Source organism: Pagrus pagrus (assembly GCF_965226575.1).
Source record: "Pagrus pagrus genome assembly, chromosome: 18".
Taxonomy (NCBI): Eukaryota; Metazoa; Chordata; class Actinopteri; order Spariformes; family Sparidae; genus Pagrus; species Pagrus pagrus.
In genome coordinates, this window is record NC_140202.1 from 16,027,671 (window position 1) to 16,054,528 (window position 26,858).

A 26,858-nucleotide genomic window follows, 5' to 3' on the forward strand; every position below is an offset into this window, starting at 1 on the left:
AGAATCTCTGTCACTTCATCTCTAACGAGCCGTAAACCAAAGTAAAAAAAAAATCATTGAATATTTTATGCTAGCAGCTACCTGGCCTGTTGCTACAAAGTCCTTCAGGGGATGGATAGCTAGACAGAGGATGTCATCATCATGACCCATGTAGAAACGTTGGGTATTCTGCTGTCTGTTGTACACAACCCCGATGGCAGCTACGTGGTAGACTATCTCCCCAGTCTGGGTGTAGAACAGGTTGCTCCTGCAATCATAACCCCTGTAGCTGCAAAGAAACAAAGAAAAATGGTGTTATTCCTTTAGAGGCAAAGAATAAATTAAAAGAATGATTACAATTTTTAGAAAGCTTGTCTATTTGAAATTCATATCTGCCTTTCCCAGGGAAAGCCTACCCATGAATGAAGTGCAGCTTCACTCCGCTGCCCGGCGGTCGCTCCCTCTTCTTCATGGCCGTCGCTCGATGCTTCTCTTTGCACTGCTCTTTGAGTTGAGGTAGATCTTCTTTATAAACCTGGATACATGTAGAAAAGTGTGTTGGCTCCATGTTTAAAGGAACAGTTCACCCAAAAAGGAAAATTCAGTCATAATCAACTCACCCTCATGCCGATGGAAAGTCGGGTGAGTCTCCAGAAGCCCCACAATCCCAAAATGATCTGAAGAGACTTTATTTACACCCTTTTTAAAAGCCAATACCTTCCCTTTAGCTGTGAAGCTAAAAGCGTTAGCACACATCCCATCTGAAGTGGGTGTACGAGCTTGACCTAGCATTGACATAGTAAATAACATCTTTTAAAATTTTGGGATCTCTGGGCTTCTGGGAACTTGCAATATGCCGAACGAGCTGTATGGAGCCATTATATATATTTATTTCTGTCGTTTTTTTCCGTTTTAAAACAAGTCCCCATCTACTTCAGTTGTTTAGGAGAATGCTGCAATACTGTTTTGCTGTGAAGCTCCAGAAATGTTTTGTGTACTACAAAACTTCACCAGACTTTCCATCGGCACGAGGGTGAGTATATGATGACTGAATTTTCATTTTCGGGTGAACTTATCCTTCAGTAACAAATAGGATATACAAGGTTTAAAAGACGAACATTAATGTGATCACAAACCTGTCGTCTATACGTGAGCTGCGTCTCCTGCTCGATTTCTGAGTCCATCTCAGGTACGTCTGACTGATCGGAGTCCGACTCTTCACTGTTAGAGTCTGCCAAGGTCTCTGCAAGCAGAAACAAGGTTACATCACACCTCGCCAGTAAGTAAAATCCTTCCCTGCCTCTAAATCAAACAAACAACCCGCTGCACGCTATGTAGAGAAAACACTGCACCATGTTTCAGCAGAAGCGAGGGTCGATCATGTAATAATACTGTGACATCTCCTATTTATCAGGCGGTCGTGCTGCACAGTGACATCGCTCAAGACAAATGGATAAAATTGCTGATGTAGCAGAGTGAAGGCGTGCCAGGACGAGGCAATAAGCAGAACTGGCAGCTAAGGGCGGCTACTCACAAGATCCATTAGGAGAATTAAAAGGAAAGGCAGTTAGTATGTGCCTTAATTTCAGAGAGCACAGCTGCGCTCTGTCCCAGGAAAAAATATGACTTGGGAATGACAATGCAATTATACTTTCCAAGCTTCGTTCACTTTTATTGGATTTGTCTTAATTAATGCGATGGCTGTTCCTTCGCAGAGCTTTATGGAAATGGTGGTTCGCGAAGGAACGTACGGAAAGGGAACAATCTAGTACATTCATTGCTCTCTGGTGGTTAAGCACGTCAAGTTCATGAGGCTGGAGGGAGAAATGCAATTGCACCTTATGTAACAGCCATTCTCATTCATACAACCCCTCATAGGTAACTAAGAAATGCACCGTGACATATTATTTCATTAAATGGGTTGACATCACTGCAGTTTTCTGTGGAAATAGTCTTACTCTCAGACAGATAGTAGTGAGCAGTAATAGTAGTCAGCTGATTTTAAATGAATAGTTTGACATTTAGTGAACAATACCAAAATTCACCAACACCCCTAAAGCTCTCTCATCAACATGTTTCCCCGTTTCCAGTCCAGTTCTAAGCTAAGCTAGCTGGCTGCTTTTGCTAGCTTCATTTTTAGCATACAGATGTGTAGTTCCCAAGATGTCAAACAAAATAAATAATGTGTGCTGTGCAGAGGCTGCTAGGCCACATACATATACAATATAACTATCCATGCTCCTGAAATCACTACTTTACATGCGACATGTGTAGTGTAGCTGTCCATGGTCCTGAAATCTCTGCTTTACATGCTACATGTGTACTGTAGCTGTCCATCTCCTCCTGGCTTCAGCTCCATATTTCATGCACAGTAAGAAAGTGTCCAAGTGCATTTAACAAAAAACTATTCCATTAAAGCCATTTTGCAACACAAAATAACTGAGTGGGAGATTGAGCAGACATCCAAATCACCATCAGGGTTCCCCACTTAGCCTGATTTGATAATGTTAAGTTGGCAGGAGCCACTGATTTTGTGAAATAAGTAATATCAGTAATGCAAGTCACTGGCCTCCTCACAAAATGTGACACTGTAATAATACTGATTGGATTGATGAAGGTAAAATGTAAATCGTGTACATTTTTCAGATACATTCGGACACAATGGCTACATCATCATCACCATACCTTGTGGCGCTATATGCAGAGCTTCTTTAGACTTTCTTTCAGGAACAAACTTCCACTGGAACACAGAGTGATCGGCACCACCAATAGTTATGACCCACTGATAGTCATGTGACCATCTCGCGTTGGTTATGTGGGCTGAGTGACCTAAATACTTTTTAAATTTTGCACCTAAAATCAAGAAGAAACAGATCAGTTACACAGTAGATACAAATAAACAAAATAATCAAACAACTGAGTCTCTTTTACCTTTTTTTACACATGGATATCGTAAAAGTTTGACTAATCCATAGTCGTCAGCTGTTACTATGACTTGATTGTTAAAGTTGGCGTCCACAGAGTTAATGTCATTGATATCTGAGTATTTGGGCCATATTCCATTAATTTCAGGGCCCAACACACACGTCCATGAAGCCCACTGTACCAGCTTCAGCTCCTCCCTGTTGGTCACCTCCTTCCCACCTCAACAGAAGACAGAAACATTTTTTCTCACAAAAAAGCATTTACTTTTTTTTTTCTCTTATATTTCCAGTATTTTACACAGAACATGATTCACATAGTTCACATAGCTGTGATACAAAAGTGATCTGCCTGGAAACGCAGACTTACTTGGCATCCTGTAGAAGAGCCTTCTGCCGCTGCCATCGTTGGTCTGCAGGAACTTGCTGTCCGTGGACCAGTCCATGTGTGTGATGAAGCTGCTAGAGCCGATGCACTCGCCCACTTTCTTGTACCTCTGCACGACACCATAGATGTCCACTGAATTATCATTTGAGCCAACAGCTAAGTGGCCCCCATCGGGAGAATACTTTAACTCATGGATGGCCTCCTTCCTGTCCTTGATGTGGACTACCTCTGTCATATCTCTGGAGGGAGGCAGAGAAATGTAGCTTGAATTAGGAGCCAAAATGGACTCGAAATGATGAAGCTCTTCACTGCAGCAGCCACTCGCAGAGCATCAAAATTTCCCATTTGGCCTTTGAATTGTGTACCCACCTGACTCTGAGGACAGTGAAGGAGCCATCCTTCATTCCCAGCGCCAGGTGAATCCCATCAGTGCTCACGGCGGCACAGCGAATAGGCTCCTCCATGTTACAGCGAGCTATCAGTGCGTGATCTATAAGGCTCCATATCCTTTAGACACAGAGGGGAAGGACAAATGAGGAGGCGAAGCAGAGATGAGTTAGCATTGAGTCAAACAACAATGGTGATGATGTTTGTGGTGTCTGTCCTTGTTATGTATTTGGTTTATGACCGCACACTGACAATAGCTTTATTATTGTAAACAAAATGAATCAGCGCAGCACAGAGAGTGCTGTCCAGGAAGACCTTCTTCAGAGAGGATCAAGGACAGTTCACATATTCACATAAACATATTTTAAAAGTAATGTAACAGGGAGATTATTGTACCAACTGTATTTTTACACAAACTTAAATACTGATTTACAACCCTGATTCCAAAAAAGTTAGGACACTGTGTAAAACCTAAATAAAAACAGAATGCAATCATTTGCAGACAAACCGTATTGACGTTTTTTTCTGTCCCCATTTTTCTGTAATCAGGATTGTAATAGATATTCCCCAAACTGAACAAAGAAAGGTCCTTGAATCACTATTACTTGGCAGCATGTATTTCTCAAAGACCTCTATCTGGTTAATGCTGAAGCTTCACCTGACTGAGCGATCATCACTTCCCGTCATGGCCAGCGGCTTGGTGGGGTGGACAGCTAAAGCCCACAGCTCGCCCTCACAGTGACCCTGCATGATGAGGAAGGGCTTGTTGCGGTCGTGGACAACGACCTCAAAGATCTCGCTGTCCTGCGTGCCCACCAGGATGTGATCTCCCCGCCAGCAGACGCTGCGCACGGACAGCCCTGTCAAAAACACACATCTATACTTAAAAACCAGGCAAAAAAAACATTTGAAAAGCATGCTAACATGAAAGCTGACAGACATTCGCCAACGCCTATACAGTCATATTAAGAGACACGACAAGGATAATAGACAGGAGGTGCAAATAGCCATCTGCAGGCTACCTAGGATTTTGACAGGAAAATGCAAGGACAGCACATGCTGTCAAGCCAATCAGCAACTGACTCTGGGCAATACAGCGAGAAGAGGATGGAGGAAGCATATGCTGTATACATATGTGAACATTACATCTGTATACGGCGTAAAGACTGCAACAGAGCTTGGACTTGACTAACAACAAGAGGAACAGCAGAACAATGTGGGGACTGCTACAAACAGACTGACATATTAACTTCGCCTGCAGTGACATTACCCACCTCGGCTATTTTCACCTCTAGCTACTGTTAGATCCAAGATTATAAATACAAGACACGGAGAATATAGGAAGGAAAAGAAAGAGAGTATTAGTAAGGAGAAGAGAAATGGCAAAAAGGCAGTTTTTGCCTAGATTCTGACAATTCTTCTAGTGCATCAGGAGACCTCAATTTGGCCTGCAACCTTTCTGTACTCAGATTAAAGTTAAAAAGATGCAGTTTGACATCACCTTTATATCCTTGGTCTGTTTCCCTGAGATCAATGACAGTAATTGGTTTGAAGTTGAGATCCCACAGCCGGACACAGCCGTCTCGGCCCCCGGTGGCGAAGCCCTCTTCGCAGACATTCATGCTGAAAATCCCTGACTGGAGGAAATGACAGGCTGTCAATGAGGATCTGCACAACAAATGAGCAACGACAGAACCAGCCCCACAAACAGAACACGTAGTGCTGCTGCTCAGCCAGGCATTTGTTTAACAAGGCTTTCATTATTACAAACCAGCTACTGTGGCCTCAAGATAACACAGAGCGAGGTAACTGGGGGTGTCATATTTGTTTTATTACTGGAAATCCTGACTGAAGGCCTCCTTTGGATAAGAGTTTTTGCATTTAAAGGGAGGCACCTTGTTAAACCCTCAGTGAGACATTTGGTGGTACAAAAAGCAGGAATGAACATGTACTCTACTGTAGTCATTATCCCCTCCCCCATCCTCCCATCCCCTCACCCAGCTGTTGATCCAATAGATATCATTTAATCCTGTGGAGCAAAAGGCTGATCCTTTCTACAGAGCAGAATCAAACGAATCCAGCACGTGTGGCTTCGACCCCGATTGGTGCTTTCACTGGGATTCTTTGGTGTACGGTGCAGCAGGACGTGCAAAGCCGGAACCACAGAGCCCAAAACTCACCCCATGAGCTCCCTGCACTGTCCTCATCAAGTTGATCCCTTTCCACACGTAGATGTCACCATTCAAGGCACCCGAGTATGTGACCTCGTCCTTGGCGCAGGCAAGGCAGAGGATGGTTTGGAGATCCCCCGTTTTGCCAAAAACGCCACGTTTGGGTGTGAGAGCATTACCGCATAAGCTCCAAAACTGCAAACACAAAACAGAAAGAGTGAGAGAGCAGGGTGGCTAATAATCCCCCCATGTAATCCTGTCCTGAAAGAGCAAATAGACAATTATGGAATATTTGGATACGACAGAGTGAAAAACCCATCAAGTCGTTTAGAGTTTGACAGCCACACACAGAGCAGCTCCATTAACACACACTCTCACACACACACAGACCTTGAAAGAAAGTCAAATTCAAATGCTCCCCCTCCTCTTCATGTGATACTGGGAGCTCTTGCTGGGGGTCAGTGTTGTAACCACCTGATCAGCATGCACAGACACACACGCACACACGCATACACGCCGGCTCATTATTTATGAACAAGGTCATCGGGATGCACGGGCCCGGCCTCGTCTGAGGGCTAAATCCATCAAACGGAGGGGGAGAGAGCGTAAGAGAGACGCTCCGTCTGCATGGAGATGAGATCACAGGGATGAAGCTCGAGGAGGGCGTCTCGAACGCAGCCGTTGGCAAATGAAACAGAGATGCACTCATCACCAGCAAGCATCAGGGAAATGACGGCCCTTTTTCTGGATGTTGCTGCGTATTACCTGAAATCTGGTTCACTGCAAAACCTTTTTTACAAATTACAATAACCTTGGATCAGGATGATTCTGCTCAGAAATTGTAGGCAAATGGTGATGCTGTTTTGGACCACATAAGAACTGATTTGCAGACAGTCACACAATGAACAAATGAGCTCCTCAATAGTGACAGCCTGTCACACTCTCACTAACAACTATCCTCCTGACTGATAGGGCTGCTGCGCGCTAACAGGAGGGATCGATTATCAGAGACAGGCATCACAGCCTCAGATACAGCCCTGCCATCAAGCATCTAAGGCTCGTACGCACCTCAACAGGACAGGTCTCTCCAAATCCTGAGCTACTGACCGAGCCCTGAGTGAGTATTGTATATGCGTGAGCTTACTCGTGAGGTGGGGGCTGAAGGTTAAGCAGCAAACATCATAGGAGTGTGAGTAATCTGGAAAGGTGTATATGCAGGTTGAAGTGTGTCACGTGCTAAGGGTTGGTGGGAGAGAGGGGTGGGAGGGCGTTTTGTAGCCCAGCCTGTTGCAGAGGCAGCGGGGAAGGATGCGGCGTGACTGCACAGCCCTCCCTGCCCACAACTGATAAGGCAGCAAGACACGGGCGCCGGCTAATCCCCTCACTGCTGAATTACTGAGAGGAGACGAGATGCTGGAGGGGTTTATGATGAGGCCAAGAGCAGGAAAGAAAGGCACAGAGGGAGAGCAGAGTAGAAAGGTTGAGACTGGAGCTGGAAAATGAGAGCGCTATGAGTGTTGAAACCAGGACCTGCTTAACAGTGTTGCTTTCTCTGTGTAACACTTAATTTCTTAAACATCCTCCAGTTAAATTCGGATATAGTGGAAGTTGCTCCGCTTATCCCAGGATCAGTGCTGTGTTACTAGCTCAGTTACCTCCACCATCGCTCCAAGGAAAACCTTTGAAATGTAATTAATGCAGAGAGGGTCGTAATGCATCAGCTACTGCACTGCATCACCCTTCACCCCTTTCATCTCACTCCTACTATCCTCTCCTTGTCGGACAACAGTGACCCTGAATGGTCTCAGAGTGCAGGGAAATACACACTCATAGCCACCTTAAAGGATGATTCTGGCATGCTAGCAAACCCTATTTAAAGCATACGTGATTGTCAAATGAAGCTGCTGGTGTCTAACAATTTCTGCGTGGATCAGAGTTAGCTCAGCGGTCATTTTATCTGCAGTCACTTGGCACTTCACAGTTACACCTTACAGACGTACACCCATAGTGTTCAACGTGAGGAAATGCATTTCTTTACGGATGGATAGACATGCAACCACACACATGGTAGAGATGTTAATATTCTCTGTTTATATCTCTATATATGATCTATTTATATGAGCATGGGTCATTATCGAGACAGAAACAGGACCACTAATGCATGGCGAGAAAAAGTGAGGAGGTTGACCTGAAAGGTGAGTAGCATATTTTGCAAAGTACTGTTAAAAGATGTATGAGCCACTATACATCCACTCTACATGCTACCAGTGTTAGCTAAATATGCCATTGAACTTTTCACTTTGAAGAAGCGTGTCATGGTTTTGGATTCAGTCACTTCTTGATTTATTTTGGGGATTATGGTCCTCCTATCACTGCCTGGCTTTATTATTTTTTCCTGTTAAAGTTTTTCATAGCTCTCGAAGTATTCTGGCTTGGAAAAAAAAAACATAAACAGAAGGAGTTTGCAAACACATCAGAGAACTTGGAGGTTCCTACAGGAATGAATGGACTTCAGTTGACTCACATACATACACAAATCTCTGTATGACATTATACATACATACATACAGCACTAAACAAAAGGAACTAAGCCAGACAGGATGCAAAATGATGTAGTATACCACACACCCAATGTTGGTGTGTTCACTATGATGGGTTATACAAGTTGCAAAAATCTGCCAATAGACATTTAGACCACACAGGAGATAAATGAAAACCAGTGATAGGGAGCTGCAGAAAAAAAAATCAATTTCCCCCAAATTGCACAGCAGCATGGTTTGCAAATTCCTAGCTATAAAGTAAAATATACAGAAATTGTAATAAATGGGCTACAACACCCCCACATAGGGCTGCAAGACAAGTCTGAGAGAGTCTCGAGATTTAAACAGGCCAGCAACAAAAAACGGTCACAAGTAGCTTTTTTTTAAGGGTTCACAAGCCAAAGAGGTTGGAAGTCACTCGGCTACTACATGCAAAACTGCTGGTATGGCCCTTTAGACAGCTTATAATCAGCAGCTAGTAAGGCAGTGTGCAGCTGATTGGTAGGTGTGGTGTTTATATGTGTGTGTGGGCTCAAGAGGAGCACCCTAAGGTCTGAGCTGTCCTGAACTAATCAAAATACAAATGACCATATAATTAGCTGGGAGGAGCTGCGTGAGGAGGCGAGTGCTGCCATCAGCCATGGTGCTCGTCATAGAGGTTGTGTTTTCCTCAGCCTGCTAGTGAGTGGATTACTGGGACTAAATCTCCTGGATGCTCTGAGTGCTATAATCGCTGAGCGAGCACAGGGCCGGGGAGCAGATGTCACATGGTCCGCAGGGTGAAGGCTGGGGAATTATGTGGGACAATTGCTGGATTGCCTTGGCATCGGGAAACCAGAAGGGAGGTAAAAGAAGTAGAGGAGGAGGAGGGGGAAGACCAGAGGATTCAGCGGAGACTGGAGGGGGGGCTGGGTCCGGCGGCTGGAGGGAGTTTCTGTGCCATGCTGGTGGGGGAAGAGTTCAAGGGGGAATTACTACGAGAGGAGGCAGGTCAAGCTGGATTGACAGGGAGTCATCAGTGAGATGTTACACCACTGGGAGAGACAGTACAGTAGGCTAAACCTCCCCGCCCACAATGTTTAGCCTCGCAGGGGCAGTGGGCACATTTCCTATGTGAGCACGATACAGTCTCTTCACAATGTCTGGGAAATAAGCTTCCGCTGTGGCTCTGAACTCCTTGTTATTTCCTAATGGCTGTGCCGTTCAAGGAACACTACTACATATCCCGAGGGAAGGCTTGGCGAAGACACCCTGCATCGACTCATCAAAGATGTATGAACGCCACTCTTCTGTGAAAAAGAAGTGATAGAGATCTGCCTGAAAGAGGGAAGTGAGCGCAGCTGCAGTTTGCACAAGAGACGGGTTTTAAAAGCTGAATGAGGAGGGCTGAAAAGGGGAGTAGTGGAGTCATGCTTCCACATAAAAAGAGATAATGTTTCCTCTCTGCAGTGCAGATTACTACAAATTTGAGGGAAGAGACTGTGAGTCATTGCCTGTCCTACTTATGTTAAGTGCCTAATAACCATGGACTCTGGAATAAAGTGAATTTGCATATATCTATATTAAGACTTTGATATGGTCATGGCGATAAAGCGGAGATGGCAGCAGAGAAAGGGGCACGGAGTCAACGGATTCTTCAGACTTCCTAAAAATCATAATCTGTTTTGAGATATTATGCAAATGAGGCATGAGAGCTCCAGCTCTCAAGAGCTGGCTGTAATCTACGGGGTGTAAAGTGACCAGGAAGTGGCTGTACCTTGATATGTTTGACACCACAGCTTACAAGCTTGCTCGGCTGGTACAAATCCCATGATATGTCGAATATCTGTGGGGGGGGAAACAAACAATGCATTAAATATTGGCTCATCGTTACATAAACACCACAACATCATATGTGCATTATGCAGCAAATTGATTCTTCGTGTATCTCTTTACAAAAGGCTTCGAGAAGAAAAAGGAGAAAAAAATAAAAAAATGACGTGGAAATGAAAAGAGAAATTTGTGTTTGCACTGGCTGTGTTATAATGTGTGTGGGCTGAGTTAGACAACAACAGCTGCCTGTATTTCATCTTTTCAAAATTCCTTTTCATTAGCCGTGCACCCTCTCAGACGGAGCTCTGGAAAGCTCACGATCAATCAGGCCTAACTTGTTTATGTCCCCTTTGGGCAGGCGCTCCATCCTGCGTTTTATAGCTAATTGAGGCGGTCGATACCCAGCTTGTGACGGAGTCAGGGGAGGAAGAGAGTGTTTACCCTGTCTGTATGACCGGGAGCGGCTGCCAGAACCTTCCCTCTCCTCCAGTCCCACACACAGATTGTGTTTTTAGAGTCCAAACCCACGGACACCAAACACTGCAAAGAGAGCAAAGAAAAAGAAACTCATGTCACAGATTGTACAGACTCTGCTCTGTTGCACTAATCACTGCAAAACAAACCTAACTACCTCCACTGTAGCATGGCATGCCACAATGAAAGGGCTAATAACAGCTACGGAGCAGAACAGAACAGTTGTCCAGCCTCTGGCACTTCCAGTGAGCACATTTGAGTGCTTTTTGCTGGAGGAGCCTCCTATAGCTGACTGTGAGTGAGTAGGCAGCGGCAGCAGCAGTGGAGCAGAAAAGAGGAGAGCAGCTCTTATGGAAATCCTTCTCCACTCTGCAGCTTGCACTACATGGTAGAGGATGTCCTCTTTGATCCACTGCTGAATCAATGTTCGACTTTTGGATACAAGTCTCTGGTGAGGCATTTGCAATGTTCTAACTTGTACTAGAGGGGACTGTATTTTAATGATGAGCAAAGAGGCCCAGTGTGACGAAACTCGGTGAAACTATGCAGATGAGGGGGTTGAAAGTATATCCATATTTTGAAAACATATCTATTTTATTCACAGCAGTGATGTGGCTCGAAGGATGTCGCCCTGTCAATTTGTCTACCACTTTGGACAAGACTGAAATATCGATCATTTGTACAGGCAAGTCTTTAATGAAGAAAATTTACTACATCTTCAATATGAGCATAGCCACAGCCTTATGTGGCATGAAGACAACTGGCTAGAATAGTCAGAACAACAAGAATAAAGTAAAACAAACGTCATGAGTTGTACACTTCGTACCAGACAACACAACTGCAGCTCATACTGGATATCTAGCAGTGATGTCTTGAGCATCAGTATATTGTTTTTGATATTGTTTTAATAGATGGACAGGGGTAATGGCACAAGGGATTCCTCTAGATTGTCCTGGGTTCAGCTCTAACTTCCTCCGATCCAGGAACAGGAGAGGCGGCGAGTAAATAGAGCCGCTAAACTGAGAAGCGATGGAGCTTCCTCTGGCTTTAAACACTGTCACATTCCATCTAAATCCCCAGCTCTCTACCCGAGCAGGGAAATAGCACGGGGTCATCTCCCTGTCTCTTACAGCAAAATACAGGAGGTATAACTCCACTCCGAGAGCTCCTACGGGAGGAAGTGAGACGAGTGCAAATATAAAAACCGAGAGAAGGTTTCGCACACTATCGATTCTCATAGTTCAAATCAACATTAGGTGGAGACTGCAGTGTGTAAATATTAACTGGTGGCAAGTCCGCAGGGAACTGGCTTGAAAGATAACATGGAAGGTGCAACAGCAAGTTGCTTGAATATCTCAGGTGATGAATACGTGTTGCATGGTCCCACTCTCTGGATGCCAGTTGCTTATTTTCACATGAGTAATTATAGGCTTTTTCTCACCTTAACACAACCAGGTCCTGTCAAACTCTCTGATGCAAACTACCAAACACTGCAGCTGACTGTTTTCCTGTAAAATCTACCAAGTAGAGCATGTCTGGGTGCAGCTGTCCTGCTAATACTGCTGGAGCAATCACAGATGTGTCATTCAGAAACTCGGCCTGGCAGGCAAGCTTCATAGACCGGCCTCGAGCAGCTCTCAAGTCGAGTTTTGATTGTCGCTGCTGTGCCTCTCAAACTGAAGATTTCTGGTGACACTTTCTGTTTTTGTTCTTTTCAACAAGGCACAACTCAGTGCCTCATGGCAGAAACATAAAACAATAGGGTTACGTTTCAAACAATGCGAGGGAACAGTCAATTTCATCATATGAACATCAGCCCAACTGTACCTGTCCCTCAAGGTCGAAGGCCAGACAGGCGACGCCGTGCGTGTGCACATCCTTGAGTATGGACACGGTCTGCACGGTGTAGGAGTCCCACACACAGATATAAGGCTCCTTGCCCACCTGTCCTGTGGCCACCAACACACGCTCCGGATGTAGAGCTAGACTGTTAAGAGTGAGAGGGAGAGAAACATCTGGTTAGCTCTGACATCTTGCGTGCTTGTGTGTGTGTGTTTGTCAGACGAGGGATTCACCCTCCCATCGGAAACCACTGGGATGAGATGAACACATTAAGTCAGTGATGGGTCGGAGTATGGAAGCAGAGGGGCAGCTTGATGAGGTGACATGGTTCAATTAACTCAGTCACGCTCAAATACACACACGCGCCAGGGCTTCTTGCATGCCTACAGGCTGTTCCTAGAATTTATCAAAAGCAGTAATGGTGATTCTGTGAATTTCATTTCCATTTTCCTCCATCTTGCTCATTTTTCCAGTGTCCCTTGAACTATCCTCTGCCCATTTCACCTTAATTCATGTGGGGTTTTCCTTGCATCACCAGGCATATGTTTGTAACACTGTTACATAATCCCCCCCTACCCTCCCCTCCCCTCCACTCGTACCTCCCCCACCTACACACAGTCCCACTCTACAGCTGAGCAACAGCCTGCTGTATAAAGCTGTCACTCCCTCCCCCCTGCTCCACCCATCCTTTCAGCAGCCGCCAGTCACGTTCCAGGCAGGCCTGAGTGATTCACTGGGCAATTCTTCCTCTTGCCTTGCCCTGGCCTATATATTTCATGCTGCGACGGAGCTCCCTCCATTATAATCAGACTGCCTGTTTTGCCAACTGCTCTCCAGAATTTTTAATCCTGGCTTGTATTCAGACAGCAGGCCGGAGAGGCTTCGCAGACCGGCCAGAATCAACCTGCTGAAGGTGTTCTTGCGCTTTACGCCTCAATCTACCTCTCTTCTTCTGTCCTTGTCAAAGTTTGCAGTAGGAATCTTCATTGTCTGACACCTCATCTTCATTGGAAACGCGCTGTCACCACGGACTTGACAAAGCTTAACGTCTCCGAAAGCTGACGTGGGTTCGATGTGACAGCCCCGATCTCTGTCCTCCCTCGTCCCTCTTTCCCTGTTCTCTCTCATCACCTCCACTTCCCCACCTTCTTCGCTGAACGTCTCTCCAACCTGGCACAATTTCTCATCTTACTTTTTATGAATTATATAATCAGAGCAAAGACGCTATAAATAGCATTCAGAGGAAGAGGGAGAAAAATGATTGGAACACTTTGAGATGCAGACAGCCACAGCAGAAAAAACTGCTTTGGCACAAGCAGGTAGGTCATAACAAATCTGTCTGGTTTGATTCTGGAACAACAAGAAAAATAAAATCTCCAACAGCATCAACAGAGTCAATCTCAGGCCAAAAGTACATGCAGAAAGCACTGAAACTCTGCTGGACTTTCACTTAGTATGTCTCATACCCTACCAGCTCTTAACATGTATAATGTTTTCATGTTACTGCTTGGAAAATCCAAAGCAGTCTGAGCCAGCTACAACAAGATCACTGTTTCATTTACATTTCTGTCAGCTGAAGAGCTTGCTAAATGCCATCACTAATGACTTAGCCTGCGGTGCAGTACAACGGTTCTCTTGTTTGATATAGGCTACGGCTGTTCGATGCGGCTGTCTTCCATCTGTCGAGTCCTGTACGACAAAACTAGCTAAATACTGCAGCAATTAAGAATCCTAAACAGCCTGAAGCGAATAAACAGCCTGAAGAGCTGAGGTCTCACAGCGAAGACGCAAGGATGCAGCACAGGAAGAGGCAAAGGTCAACTGAGCCACATAGAAGAGCAGGAGACACACTTTTATCCACTCCGGCATAAATATTTTACCCTCTTCAACATGAGTTAAACAAGCTACTGAGACAGCTTTGATCTACATTCTGCAGCAGTGGTTTCGTTTGTCTGATTTTGCCCATGGTGGATTAAAAAGAAGTCTATATAGCACGATATATTCCCAAAAGTTTTTTTGATCCAGCTTCCCATCAAACTCCATCTAAAACACCTGCTTAAAACAGAAAACAATGAATGAAAATAAGTAATAGATGAGTGTGGTGGTGCTCTGCTTTATTAGATAATAAAAGACATGCTGTCATGACACCCACGTGGAAAAGTCCTCTTGCAGAATATTACCTGGGTTTCAGAAATGTGATTATATACGTCAAAAAATTTAAATTAGTGGCTCTGTTAACTGGAGATGGTAGATTTGGGTAATCAATCAGACAGGGTTTATTTTATTGATAATGCTTAACTGAAGAAGAGATTAATCAATAATCAAAATAATAATCAGTTGTATCCATAATAAACATAATATTATCTTGATAATTGACTTGATATCATCTTGATAGAATAAAAGGACATTTTTTTTGTTCTTTCATTAAGGTTACGTTCTTAAGCAGAAGTAAACACACCCACAACTCCGCACAACCCTTCAGATTTTGGGTGAATGCAACCTAAGCGCACACCTCATTATGTCCATTGTGTGACTCTCTGCTCTGTGTGTGTGCGTGTGCAGCTCAGCCCCGCCTCTAGTCAAACACACACAGACTGTGGCATTTAAGACCAAAGCAGAGAGAGACGGAGACAGTGATGTAATCTTGTCTCTATGTTTTTATAGAGTTCTCAACTCACACCCTGCTGGTTGCTATCGGCTTGGGGTTGTACATCACAACGTCAAAGGTTGACGCCCAGAAATGTGGCAATAACAGCAGATAATACAGGCAGAAGGCTGAGTCGCTGCAATTAGACACTGCCCAACCCTTCTAGTGGATCATAAGTGATGATTGAGAGGGATTATTTGAGTCCTTTTTTCTTTTTTTTTTTAGAAAAATCCTGCATAGCATACGTTTAAACTATTTGCAGGGATGCAACTAACAATAATTTTCTTTATTAACTAATCTGCCAATTATCCTCTAGATTAATCAATTAATCGGTTTGGTTGGTCTAAAAAAATGTCAAAACATATATTAATTTTGTCATCATCAACTCATAAATAATAATCTAAAGATTGGCATCATTGGCATCCGGGCTGTTTCCAAGTAAGGCTAAAATATCACAGCATGTGCAGCATCCACCATCTCATCTTTGTAAAACATTCATAACACAACTTAAGTGAGACGTCCATCCGTGTTTATTTTCTTAATCCCAGCAACAACAATGCTGAATCATGCCACCGCACTAAGTAACTGTACTGAACTCGGGAGGATCCTAATCGGGGAAGACAGATTTGCTCTTTAGAGACCACACTTCCTTTCACAGAGTGGCCTGGCAGCTACTCACAGTGATGATGGGACCTATAAGACCTCAGCATCTCACTTACTCTCTGCACAGAGCACCTGAAAAAAAAAGTGTCAAGGTAAGAAGTAAAAAGACAGCTTTGTCACCGACAGTAAAGGTGTCGATGTGCTTATTCTACAATCTTGCCACTCAATCTTTTTTGTATTGGACTGACTTTTTCCCTGTGGTAACAACGATTTAAAGCTATGAGTTGTGGAGCTTGCAGCAGGAAAGTATTTATATACTATTTATCCACATTAAAACAAAGGAAGGTGGATAACAGGGATATTTGAATCATATCTTTTAGCTATCATGTTCAGCAATAATTGTCTCATTCCCACAGCAATATTAATATTGTTAGAAACCCAAATATACTATACTGCATGTATATTAAACACCTCACCTAACATGGTTTTCAGTTTTGAACTTTTGACTTTACTTCACACATGAATATGCAGAGCTCACATTAGCTCATACAGCTCGCAGAGTGAAGGCGCAAGACTCTCTGCCATACCTGACTCATTTAAACACTGACAACTCCAGCTAAATCTAACAAGAAAAAATATTTATTAATATTTATCTGTCTCTCCAGGCTAAACGAAACAAGACCAGCCTCGCTCTGGCATCTATAATCCATAGCTCTGGCTGTGGTCCATCATAAAGTTAACAAGATATTGTAATATGAGACAGCCTTTTATTCCTGTGTCCATAACACGTCGCTGCCATTAGCTCTCACTCTCTATCATAACAGAGAACATGGATAAGCCAAGATTTTGAAGAAGAGGTTCAGTACTAACACATCTTGGAGAGCAGCAGAAAACAAATGCTAGGGTTGGCTCTCTTTTGACATTTTTTGATGCTGATGCATGAAGACAATACTTGATTTCTGGTGCAGAAAGTGACATTCCCATTGATATTCTCGTTAAGTATCAACTACTAGTTATAAATTGAACAAAATAGGAGACGCTGAGCATTTCAAATGCATCAGTGTTTAACAAGGCTATGAGAATTTTGCCTTAATAATACCTACAGTATAAAACATTTATATATTATGATTTAAACAAAACATGCAAGGCAGATACCTTCAAAGACCGAACCTATGAATAAGCAGGTAGCACCCTGATGCTACCCTCTCCTCCCACACCTTTTTGAGTTTTTACACGCAAGCGATGACACAAATAAGTTCCTCCCCATCTTTATCTGGACTGGATTGTGAGAGATGTTGTCATGTCATGGGAACTCAATGGGATCATGCGCTCAAATCACCTTTTGGCAATTTGGCTTATTTTTTTACTGCATGTCTGTGTTTTGAATGCATTCGCGTGCATAGTTCAGATCAGTGGGTACATGTCCTGCATGTCAGCATGCACTGCACTTCAAAAAGGACAGATTAAGCTTTGCGGTATGGACAAACTCCTGTACTGTAGGTTTTAAGCACTAGCCTCAGGTTCTTTCAACTGGAATAAAAATCTGAGTTGCAACAGTGTGGAACAATTACAGAAAGAAACAGTTTATACAATTGTCTAGTCATTTCACTAACACGGCTCCAGGGAAATCATGTTTTAACTACAGCATATTAAAATCCTATTATGTCATTGCCCAATAACCTGTGAATTTACATTATCTCATAAAACAACACATGCACAAGGTAAGGCCAGACTATGTTGCATCCTTGTCCGCTCTTAGTCATGCAAAAACCTGCCTAGTTGCTCCTCCGCATCAGACTGGGAGACCAGTTAAAAACAGCTGCAGGGCAAGATGAGAACCAGAAGGGAGAAACAAGACCAGCAATTAACTGATGAAGTAAAACAGCATTTATTTTTTTTATGTAACCCACAAACAAAATATAGCAGCAACCAAAATAGACCAAGAAGAAGAAATATAAGAGCAACAGAGAGGGAGACGGACAGAGAGAAGGATTTAAATCGTCGAGCTATCTGAGGGGGCTGCATCTCTTCCACATGAGTTAGTGCAACGTGAGAGCAGTCCAACGGTTATTCAGCACTGAATCTGCTGAGGATTGCTCATTGTGCCGTGGCAGTCGAAGTCAATGGAAGTGTTTATGCACGCTAGGCACGGCACAATATGAAAATTTCACGTCATGATTATCCTGGCCAAAATAATTGACATTCACAATATCAACCTGAACTCATAAGTCGCTTGACCTTACATTTTGTAACGGAGATGGGAATGCAAACTGGAAGTGTTGAATACATTTCCACACATCAGATTTAACTTTTTTTGTGGGGGATACCATGGGCAAGCCTTGTCGTCAGCCACAGTGACAGGCTTAGGATTTTGGAACGACTGAACAGACGTGGGCTCCACCCTTGAGGCAATACAAAATAATTGAGGAATGTACATAGGAGTGTACGTTAGCAAGCCAGACAGCTTTTTCAATGGACATTCACCACGATCATCCCAACTGTTTTTATCATGATACATATCATGACAATATCTGTAATTGTTCCATCCCATCCCAGAATGCGAGCTAAGCCTTTCTCTGAGATATAATACTTGATCTGTGTCAACAGTAACAGACAGCTCAAGAGATCTGTAACTTGTACTGCAAATATCATAAAGATATTTATATGAAAGAGCTTTAGATCTTTGGTAACAAAAGACTGAATGACCTTACAAAACCTCACAATTTTGCTGGCAACAGTGAGCACGGATGACAAATTTGATGGATTGCTTTTCGCATATGCATGCTGTACTTTTTGCATGAAACATTACACCGCGGTTCACTCAGTGACTTCTCCAGCTAAGCGTTTGAACTCATGCACTTCACCCACAGGGCAGCGGAGGGTTAGTATCGCTATTGTCCCATTAATAATGAAGCAGGAGCCCAGCTGACTACCGACACAGTATATAATGCTAGTCATCTCCCGGCCAACCCACACACACATGTCAACACAAGCGCTGGAGCGTTGAACACAGGTTGTGTGTGGCATGCTGAGAAACAGTTAGAAAAGGCAGGGATGATCGTTGCATGTGCGTGATGTAACACGGGTGACTTTGCTGTGTGTTGACCAAAGAGCAGGTGATTCAGGGTTTGTCTGGCCACACAGAAAAGCTCTCCAATTCAGGGATGACTTCAAGGACGGCTGTGTTCGAGTGCATTTTTCAGATCGGTGCTGGAAAAGACGAGACTCGCAGAAAGCTTATGTTGAAATGTGTCTGCGTGCTATCTGAGAAGTTCATAAAAAGATAGAATATTTGCTCTAGTCAGAGAAAAACAATATACAGACAGACTTTGTATTGGCACATTCTCTGATAAGCTGAAATGCTGCTTTTCTCAGTGTTAATATTGTGACAAATGAGATATCCTTAATAATAATAATAATAATAATAATAATAATAATAATAATAATAACTAATGTAAAAATCTTGCAACTACAAGAGGTGACATGAGGCGTGGCAGCAGTGTAATCTCTAGTAGTGAGAGAGACAGAGGCGACCCTTCAATCTGGAAGAATGGTCAGGAGCACCTGTCCACCTGGAGTGACACTGAAGCCCCCACACAAACTCTGGGGAATGCTGTTGAGAAGGCGCGTGCCCCTCAAAGAAAATATCACATTACAGTACACAAGGTGACACCAGCACCTACAATGACAACACTACAGTATCAGTTCATGCTCTGCTGTGGCTGCTGGAGCTGTCCGAGGTGCTGAAAACAAAACTATATCATGCGTGTCATCATTACACTACCTGATTATGTCATCGTTGTGCCCCAGGTAGAATTTCTGCTTGTGCTCCCGGGTGTTGTACACAACTCCCACACCGGCGACGAAATAGACTATTTCCTTGGCGGCGGTGTAGTACAGGTTGTTGCGGCACTGATGTCCCCGGTATCCGTACACCCACTCCAGTCTCAGGTGGCAGTTCGGAGCAGTCCTGTCAGCCATGTCCGCACTTCCGCGTGTGTCTCTCTGTCGCTGTCACGTAGGTTTTCTGATAAAGTGTCATTCACCAAAAAAGGATTTATTTTAAGCCCGTGTGTCCCATTAGTTCCGTTGCATTTCCACCAGTCCAGGGAGAGCGTTGAAATGAGGCATTTGTGAGGGTCATGTGAATTTAAGAGTCTCGCCGTCTGCTCGGCTGAAAGCCCTCTGACTCTATTGCACACAACAGGTTTTTCTAAGCCGCTGTCTTCATTGTGGGAAATCTACTCGTGCTTTCTCCAGCCCCGGGCTCGCTCGCGGTCCTCCTCGACACAGGTCAAAGCTCCTGTCAAATCCTGCAAAGATGGAGCTGCGCTGTTATTCCGCAAGCACCGCCCGCAAAGATGACGGATCAGCGCAGCGTCCAATCAGATGCTGAGATCCTCCTCGAGGGGGAAACAGCAGGAGAGGACGTCTCCGTCACAGCCAGAAAAGTTATCATTATATACTCAGTGTGAGCTTATTCAATGGTTATCTGCAGGTTGTCCACCATGTATCTAGCTGTGATGATAATATGATTAAATATGCAAACTTACTAATAACTGAATTGGATATTTTAAAATACAATACATGACTTCTTCCTCCATTTAAGCTCCATTTAAACACAATACAGTCCGTATTCATACAACTCTCCTGTTTCGGAGATGAGGAGGACACTTACTTCATATCTGTTCATACACAACAGCATTCCGGAGTAAGTTTTAAACCAAGAATATTAATTTTCCTATCATCACAATAAGCACCAGAAAATACAAGCAGCTGCTAACTTATTTTATTAGGTTAGTTTCATGTATAAACTTTCTCAATCTCTCCTATAATTCAGATTACCCTGTATTAAATCTGGAAATTACAATAAAAGTGTTAAGCTATGTAGCATGTGATTATGTATTTAAGAGATCTCGGGAACGGAACTATGCTTTTTGCATTTTCTTGTAGGACTAGTGTATTATTTTGTATTTATATCATTTACTGTATTTTCCAATTTTGTCTTACTGTTTTATATTTTATCTCACTTGTAATGTTACTGAAAATGTTGAAAATTTTGTCATGAAGTGTAGTAAATATGATGAAAGGAGGAAAAGAAAACGTGTTAGGATATATGAACCAGGACTGAGATGGAGTTTGGAAGGGATTTTAGGGATTAGTGACAAAATGAGGGGATGTTACAAGGCTCTCTTTATATATTTTTTTAAAGATACAGGTTTAGATTATAATATATGATTTTTTTATGTGTTTGTTTTTGTCTACTCTTGGGGTGGGGGGGTTAGTATTATTATTAATCATGTACTTGTAGAATCTAACCTGAAGTAGCCTACTTGAAACCTTGAAGCTGCTCACTCCGGTACAGTAGGTGGCGGCATTCACCTTTACACGTTGGTTTGCGATCCGCCATTAAACTAGAGAATAATAATAAAAATAAGAATAAGAATAAAAATAAGAACGGCTGTGTCCGAAATCACCCCCTACTCACTGTATAGTGCACTATATAGTGACTACGCCATTTTGTAGTGGTGTCCGAATAGGAGAAGAATAAGGAAGAGACGAAGAAGAAGAAGAAGAAGAAGTAGTAGAAGAAGAAAAGAAGCAGAAGAAAAGAAGTAGAAGAAGAAGCACCGCCCCCTTCACTAAATAGCTTGTTAACCGACTTCTACACCTGTTTTCGCTGTACCAAAGCGATGGAGGTGACGATGGACCCATTGTTCCTGGCATGGAGCTATTTCAGGAGGCGAAAGTTCCAACAATGTTCAGATATTTGCTCTAAAATATTACAAGACAACCCGTACGACCAGGTACTGTGGTGTAGTTAGCCGGGCTAGCCTAGCATGCTAGCGATTATCCATTAAGGAAAGCCTGCTTGTTTGCTAGCACAGGGAAAGCTGTAGACCCTGCTGTTTAATCCTGATTAGTCGAGTCCTTGTAGTTTCTAATAATTTAATTTAGGTAACGTTGTAGTTGCTGATACGTCCTTGAATCAGCATTCATCCTGTTTTGCTGAAACATAGGGACATTTATATGGTCATTACATTGCAGTGTTTCACTTTTCATTAATATTTTCCTCTGCACTCTCCTATTCATTTTTCCTTTACCCTGCTTATTCACTTCTGTCCTCAACATCGTCTTCTCTCACTAACTCACTGCATGCTGTCTTAAGGACTCCTCCTTGCCTATCACAGAGGTAACAGTGACTGCAGTCTGTTCCTCCCCTCATCCCTTTCCATCCTTTTTCATGTGGATAGGTGACATAGGTCCTAGCTGTATCATCTGTACTTCTACATCTGAGGTCTTTTATATGATCTAAACATTATGTGTCTCACAGGCTGCATGGAGCTTGAAAACCCGTGCTCTTACAGAGATGGTATACATAGATGAAGTTGAAGTCGACCAGGAGGGGATTGCTGAGATGATGCTGGATGAGAGCTCTATTGCCCAAGTTGCACGTAAGCTTCAACTTTTCTCATTGCCTTAAGGTTAAGTAAATTGATCATTCATTGTAATAATAATTCAATGGTAAAATTTTTCCTGTTGATGAGACTTAACTTTCTTCCAGGACCTGGAACATCACTGAGGCTCCCTGGAACAAGTCAGGGTGGAGGTCCCACACAGGCTGTCAGGTACTGTCAACCACACAACTGCTTGTAAATTGGCTTGAAACTTTTGCCATTAATGATATTTTCAACAAAGTAACAGTAAGGAACACCTGATCAGAGTTTTCCCTTCTGAATTAAAGGCCTATGACACAATCAGGGCGTCCAATAACAGGATTTGTAAGGCCCAGCACGCAGTCAGGGCGCCCAGGGACGATGGAGCAGGCCATCAAGACTCCTCGCACTGCAAGCACTGCTCGTCCTGTCACCAGTGCTTCTGGGAGATTCATCCGCCTGGGAACAGTGAGTAAACATTTCTAAAATAGTGTCAGTCAGCAGGAATTGAGGAGCTAAATGTGAAACGCAACTACACTTTTCTCACCAGAGCACTTATTTGAAACACAGAATCTTCCTTATCTTTCATTTTAAATAATTATTTCCACTTGTGTTTCATTGATCCATGTCAATAGTATTTCCCCCACTAGATATTAATGTTGTAAGATCAATGCCTTTCATCTATTAGTGCTTCTGTTTAATTTTAATCATGTTTTATTTTGCTATATAGACAATGAAGAAAGCCATGAACCATGACCTCTTGTTTCACTGTTTCTCCAGGCCTCTATGTTAACCAATCCAGATGGACCATTTATAAACTTGTCAAGACTGAATTTGGCAAAGTATTCCCAAAAGCCTGATTTATCCAGGGTGAGACTGTGACTTGCAGAAATTAATCAAGATTACTGTTTCTTTTTTTCTCACATGTCAAATAACTATCATGTCCCTCCTCAGACACTTTTTGAGTTCATCTTCCATCATGAAAACGATGTGAAAAATGTAAGTGTTGCATAAATCAGTTATAAAGCAAATTGGTTTGCATTACATTGTAGGATTGTCAGCTATCATTCATGCAACACAAACTTCATATTTCTTGTCCAGGCTTTAGATTTGGCTGCTCAAGCTACTGAACATGCTCAGTTCAAAGACTGGTGGTGGAAAGTTCAGCTGGGGAAATGCTACTACAGGCAAGCAACTCACAAACATCCACATTGTTTGAGCTACATAAACTGACATTTAATAAAGTTGCATTTTTACAATTTATGTAATGACTCATGCATCTGAACGTTGCAGACTTGGCTTATATCGAGAAGCAGAAAAACAGTTTAGATCAGCTCTCAATCACCAGGAGGTGGTGGATACATATCTCTACCTTGCGAAGGTACTGATAGAGATATGACAGCATTACAACACATAAATAACTAGTTTCGCAATGGAACATATTCTTTCTATGAGCTAAATGTTTGCTTGTGGTTTTTCCTCAGGTGTATCAGCGTCTGGATCAACCAATAACGGCACTCAACCTTTTCAAGCAAGGCCTGGACCACTTTCCCGGTGAGGTTACCCTTCTAACAGGAATCGCTCGCATACATGAGGTACAGTATGTCACTATGATCCCTACTGAGTTCTCACTGCAGATGCAAGGAAACCAAGTTTATTGTCTACACTGTTATACTGTCACAGGAGATGAACAACATTCCATCAGCCACTGAGTACTACAAAGATGTCCTGAAGCAGGACAACACTCATGTGGAGGCCATAGCCTGTATAGGCAGCAATCACTTCTACACCGATCAGCCTGAGATCGCCCTACGCTTCTACAGGTCAGATAAGCTTTTATGAATAATTTATGTACTGTATTGTTACAGTGTAGGTAATGAGAAGCTATATCCCATCTGTGATTCAATAAGCTTCTCCCATTGCTAGACGGCTCCTCCAGATGGGGGTGTATAACTGCCAGCTGTACAACAACCTGGGCCTGTGCTGCTTCTACGCCCAGCAGTACGACATGACTCTGTCCTCATTTGAGAGGGCTCTGGCCCTGGTGGCCAATGATGAAGAGCAGGCGGATGTGTGGTACAACATTGGACACGTGGCTGTGGTGAGTTCACAATCCCAAAAAAAAAATATCCCAGAATGTCTGATAAATTGATAAAATAAATTGAAAATTGACTTTTAGCATATAGAGCTCACATGCTTACGACATACAAGTAGAAGTTGGTACAAAGTACATGTGTTCTATGTTTACAGGGCATAGGGGACTTGACACTGGCCTACCAGTGTTTTAAACTTGCCTTGGCTTTTAATAATGACCATGCTGAGGCCTACAACAACCTGGCTGTGTTGGAGCTGCGCAAAGGTCGCGTCGAACAGGTGAAGATGTATCTTTGAGTCAGAGAGCTTTTAGTGCACGGTTAAAATACGAGGTGTGAGATCATAATGGAGCCCTTTGTGTAAATGTAACACAGCCTATTATTAAAGAACCATTAAAATGTCAAGATTATCATTACATTTTAATGTAGTCTGTGTTACCAAAGACTATTTATTATACATACCAAGCACAGTAGTGACTGTTTGAAAATGTTCCTTCATTTTAAGGTTACACTCACACAATAAATCCAGCAAGCTATAAGCCACCGATTACACCAACCAAGAGCTGGGTGCTAAATTATTTAAGCATTGATAATAAGATGTGAGACAAATATTATGAGGGCTGTTGTATGAAAATGGGGTTATCCCAGAACAGCATGGATTGTGTTCTTGCTCCCAGGCCTGTGTCTCACCTAGCTGCAAGAAATATGAAAAATAGATGTTATTTTCTCACCAGAGTAATGTAACGGGAGCTATTTTAGTTTGATTGCAACACTACATCATGCCTCGAAGGCTGTTTATATACATTCTCCAGTACATTTTTAACAGCAGTTTAACTACCACTGTTCTAACAAGATGGCAGGATGATGTCTGAGCGGATATCCATTCCTCAGATGCAACCCCGATCTAAATGAAGAAATGCAGTGCAGAGTTCTTATCCAGATAAACTTTGATGAAATATTATACTGTCTGTCATATTAATGGTTGTCCTATCTTTGATCCAGTCTAAAGCCTTCCTGCAGACCGCTGCATCGCTGGCCCCTCACATGTATGAGCCGCACTTCAATCTCTCCATTCTCTCTGAAAAGGTAATTTATTACTATTTAATTAACCTGAACATTAGCAGTAGTTAAAAAGACAAAGTATAATCTCCATGATGTTTTATCTGTGTTCAGATCGGAGACCTTCAGAGCAGCTACACTGCGGCGCAGAAGTCCGAGGACTCCTTTCCCGAGCACGTCGACACTCAACAGCTTCTTAAGCAACTTCGGCAGCACTTTGCGGTGCTGTGAGCAGGAAACAAGGGGCAGTTAGAATAACGTAGGTGTCCAAGACTCTGCACTGCTTCAAAACATTAGGTCATTTAAATACTGAAAGGTCAGCAGGTTATTCAGACATGGAAATCAACAAATGGCTGTTAGTTTTGATTTGTGTTTATTTATCAAATGGCACCCTAGCTCTGGTGGTTAAGTTAACTCTACCGGTTTTATTATCTCTGTTGTGTGTTGTGTATGTCTGTGACTTTTGTTAGATGAAATTAGAAACCTGACTCTGTCACACAACAAATGACATGTAGGAATGTACAATTCATGTGAAGCTGGATGTTTCCCTGATGAACTGGTAACTTAATGTGCAGATTTGTATAGCAAATACAAAATATATGTATATAGTAAAGGTAAATATTTTATTTATTACAGGAGAAACATTTCCTCATTTTATAATTCATTTCGTAAATCAGATGTATTTTCTGTATTTCAAACTTCCTGACTGTTTTGTAGTCCCAACAGACAATAAAAAGAACAAATCAGATGATGTGTAAAAGCCTCTAAGGCGGAGTCAATTTGTCATTCAAACAATTAAACATAAACTAAATGTTTGTTTTTTTTAATGTACTTTAATTTGTGAGTCTTGGTGCGATTTCACAAATCCATTTCAGGTCATGACCACATGGAGCATCGTTCCAGGACTTAAAGGGGTTGCTCCTGGGATATGTAGCTGCACAGTCTTCATTGCCACTGTTGTTGGGCTCTCCATCATTCCAGTACCTGAAATGAATGATAGGTTACTTTGTTGAGCCATAATTACTGCTTTGTCACTGTATCTTTAAACAAATGATTAATTACTGTTGCATTTTTCAGAATGTACACATATAACTGTTACCCTTCAGACAGTCTTGCTCCATCCCGCCATTTCCAAATCCCTTCGTCCTCCACGTCTCTCAAACCAATCCAGAAGCCACTGTGGCCTATAGCTCTCGAAGGGTCTTGATAATTATTTATCAATTCACTTATTGCCAGCTGACAACACCGGAAACACACAAACACAGACACACACAATCATGTATATCCATTTATTTTGTGGGGTTCAATGTCACCGACCTCTAATAAATTCTTAAGCGTTATCAAAAAGAGTTGCAAGAAAGGAAATGTGGAAATATGTTGACTAAATGTCGAGTCTTACGTGTTTCTCTCTGCTGTCTACCACTGCCAAGTCGCCTCCTCGTCTTGTGCAGAACTGTCTGGCGTCCAGCCATGATCTGCGTGAAATAGCTTCAGAGAAGGCGAAG

At 42.8% G+C, this 26,858-nt stretch overlaps 2 protein-coding genes across 3 annotated transcripts in view; one reads left to right on the forward strand and one right to left on the reverse strand.

Annotated features, from left to right (window-relative positions):
* eml5 (EMAP like 5) overlaps positions 1–20,047 on the reverse strand; it is a 38,654-nt gene extending 18,607 nt beyond the window's left edge. Inside the window, exons 1-15 of one of the 2 annotated variants that reach the window (XM_084382149.1) lie at positions 19,549–20,047; positions 12,500–12,659; positions 10,640–10,738; positions 10,143–10,211; positions 5,856–6,041; positions 5,177–5,312; positions 4,950–4,973; positions 4,334–4,535; positions 3,658–3,795; positions 3,271–3,527; positions 2,911–3,123; positions 2,665–2,832; positions 1,116–1,222; positions 396–514; positions 82–268 (exon numbers count right to left, since the gene is read on the reverse strand). In XM_084382149.1, coding sequence (XP_084238275.1) covers positions 82–268; positions 396–514; positions 1,116–1,222; positions 2,665–2,832; positions 2,911–3,123; positions 3,271–3,527; positions 3,658–3,795; positions 4,334–4,535; positions 4,950–4,973; positions 5,177–5,312; positions 5,856–6,041; positions 10,143–10,211; positions 10,640–10,738; positions 12,500–12,659; positions 19,549–19,745 — 2,262 coding nt within the window. In that variant the 5' untranslated portion in view covers positions 19,746–20,047. The remainder of the gene's footprint in view (positions 1–81; positions 269–395; positions 515–1,115; positions 1,223–2,664; positions 2,833–2,910; positions 3,124–3,270; positions 3,528–3,657; positions 3,796–4,333; positions 4,536–4,949; positions 4,974–5,176; positions 5,313–5,855; positions 6,042–10,142; positions 10,212–10,639; positions 10,739–12,499; positions 12,660–19,548) is intronic. The other variant, XM_084382148.1, reaches the window with a different exon arrangement.
* A 1,292-nt stretch (positions 20,048–21,339) lies between these two features.
* On the forward strand, positions 21,340–26,101 carry ttc8 (tetratricopeptide repeat domain 8). The gene is made up of 14 exons (XM_084381167.1): positions 21,340–21,571; positions 22,099–22,219; positions 22,330–22,393; positions 22,510–22,669; positions 22,982–23,071; positions 23,156–23,200; positions 23,303–23,388; positions 23,495–23,582; positions 23,686–23,796; positions 23,885–24,024; positions 24,128–24,302; positions 24,452–24,574; positions 25,297–25,380; positions 25,468–26,101. Exons 1-14 carry the CDS (start codon positions 21,458–21,460, stop codon positions 25,582–25,584), a joined length of 1,518 nt encoding a protein of 505 aa, XP_084237293.1. The 5' UTR covers positions 21,340–21,457; the 3' UTR covers positions 25,585–26,101.
* The last annotated feature ends 757 nt before the right edge of the window (positions 26,102–26,858 follow it).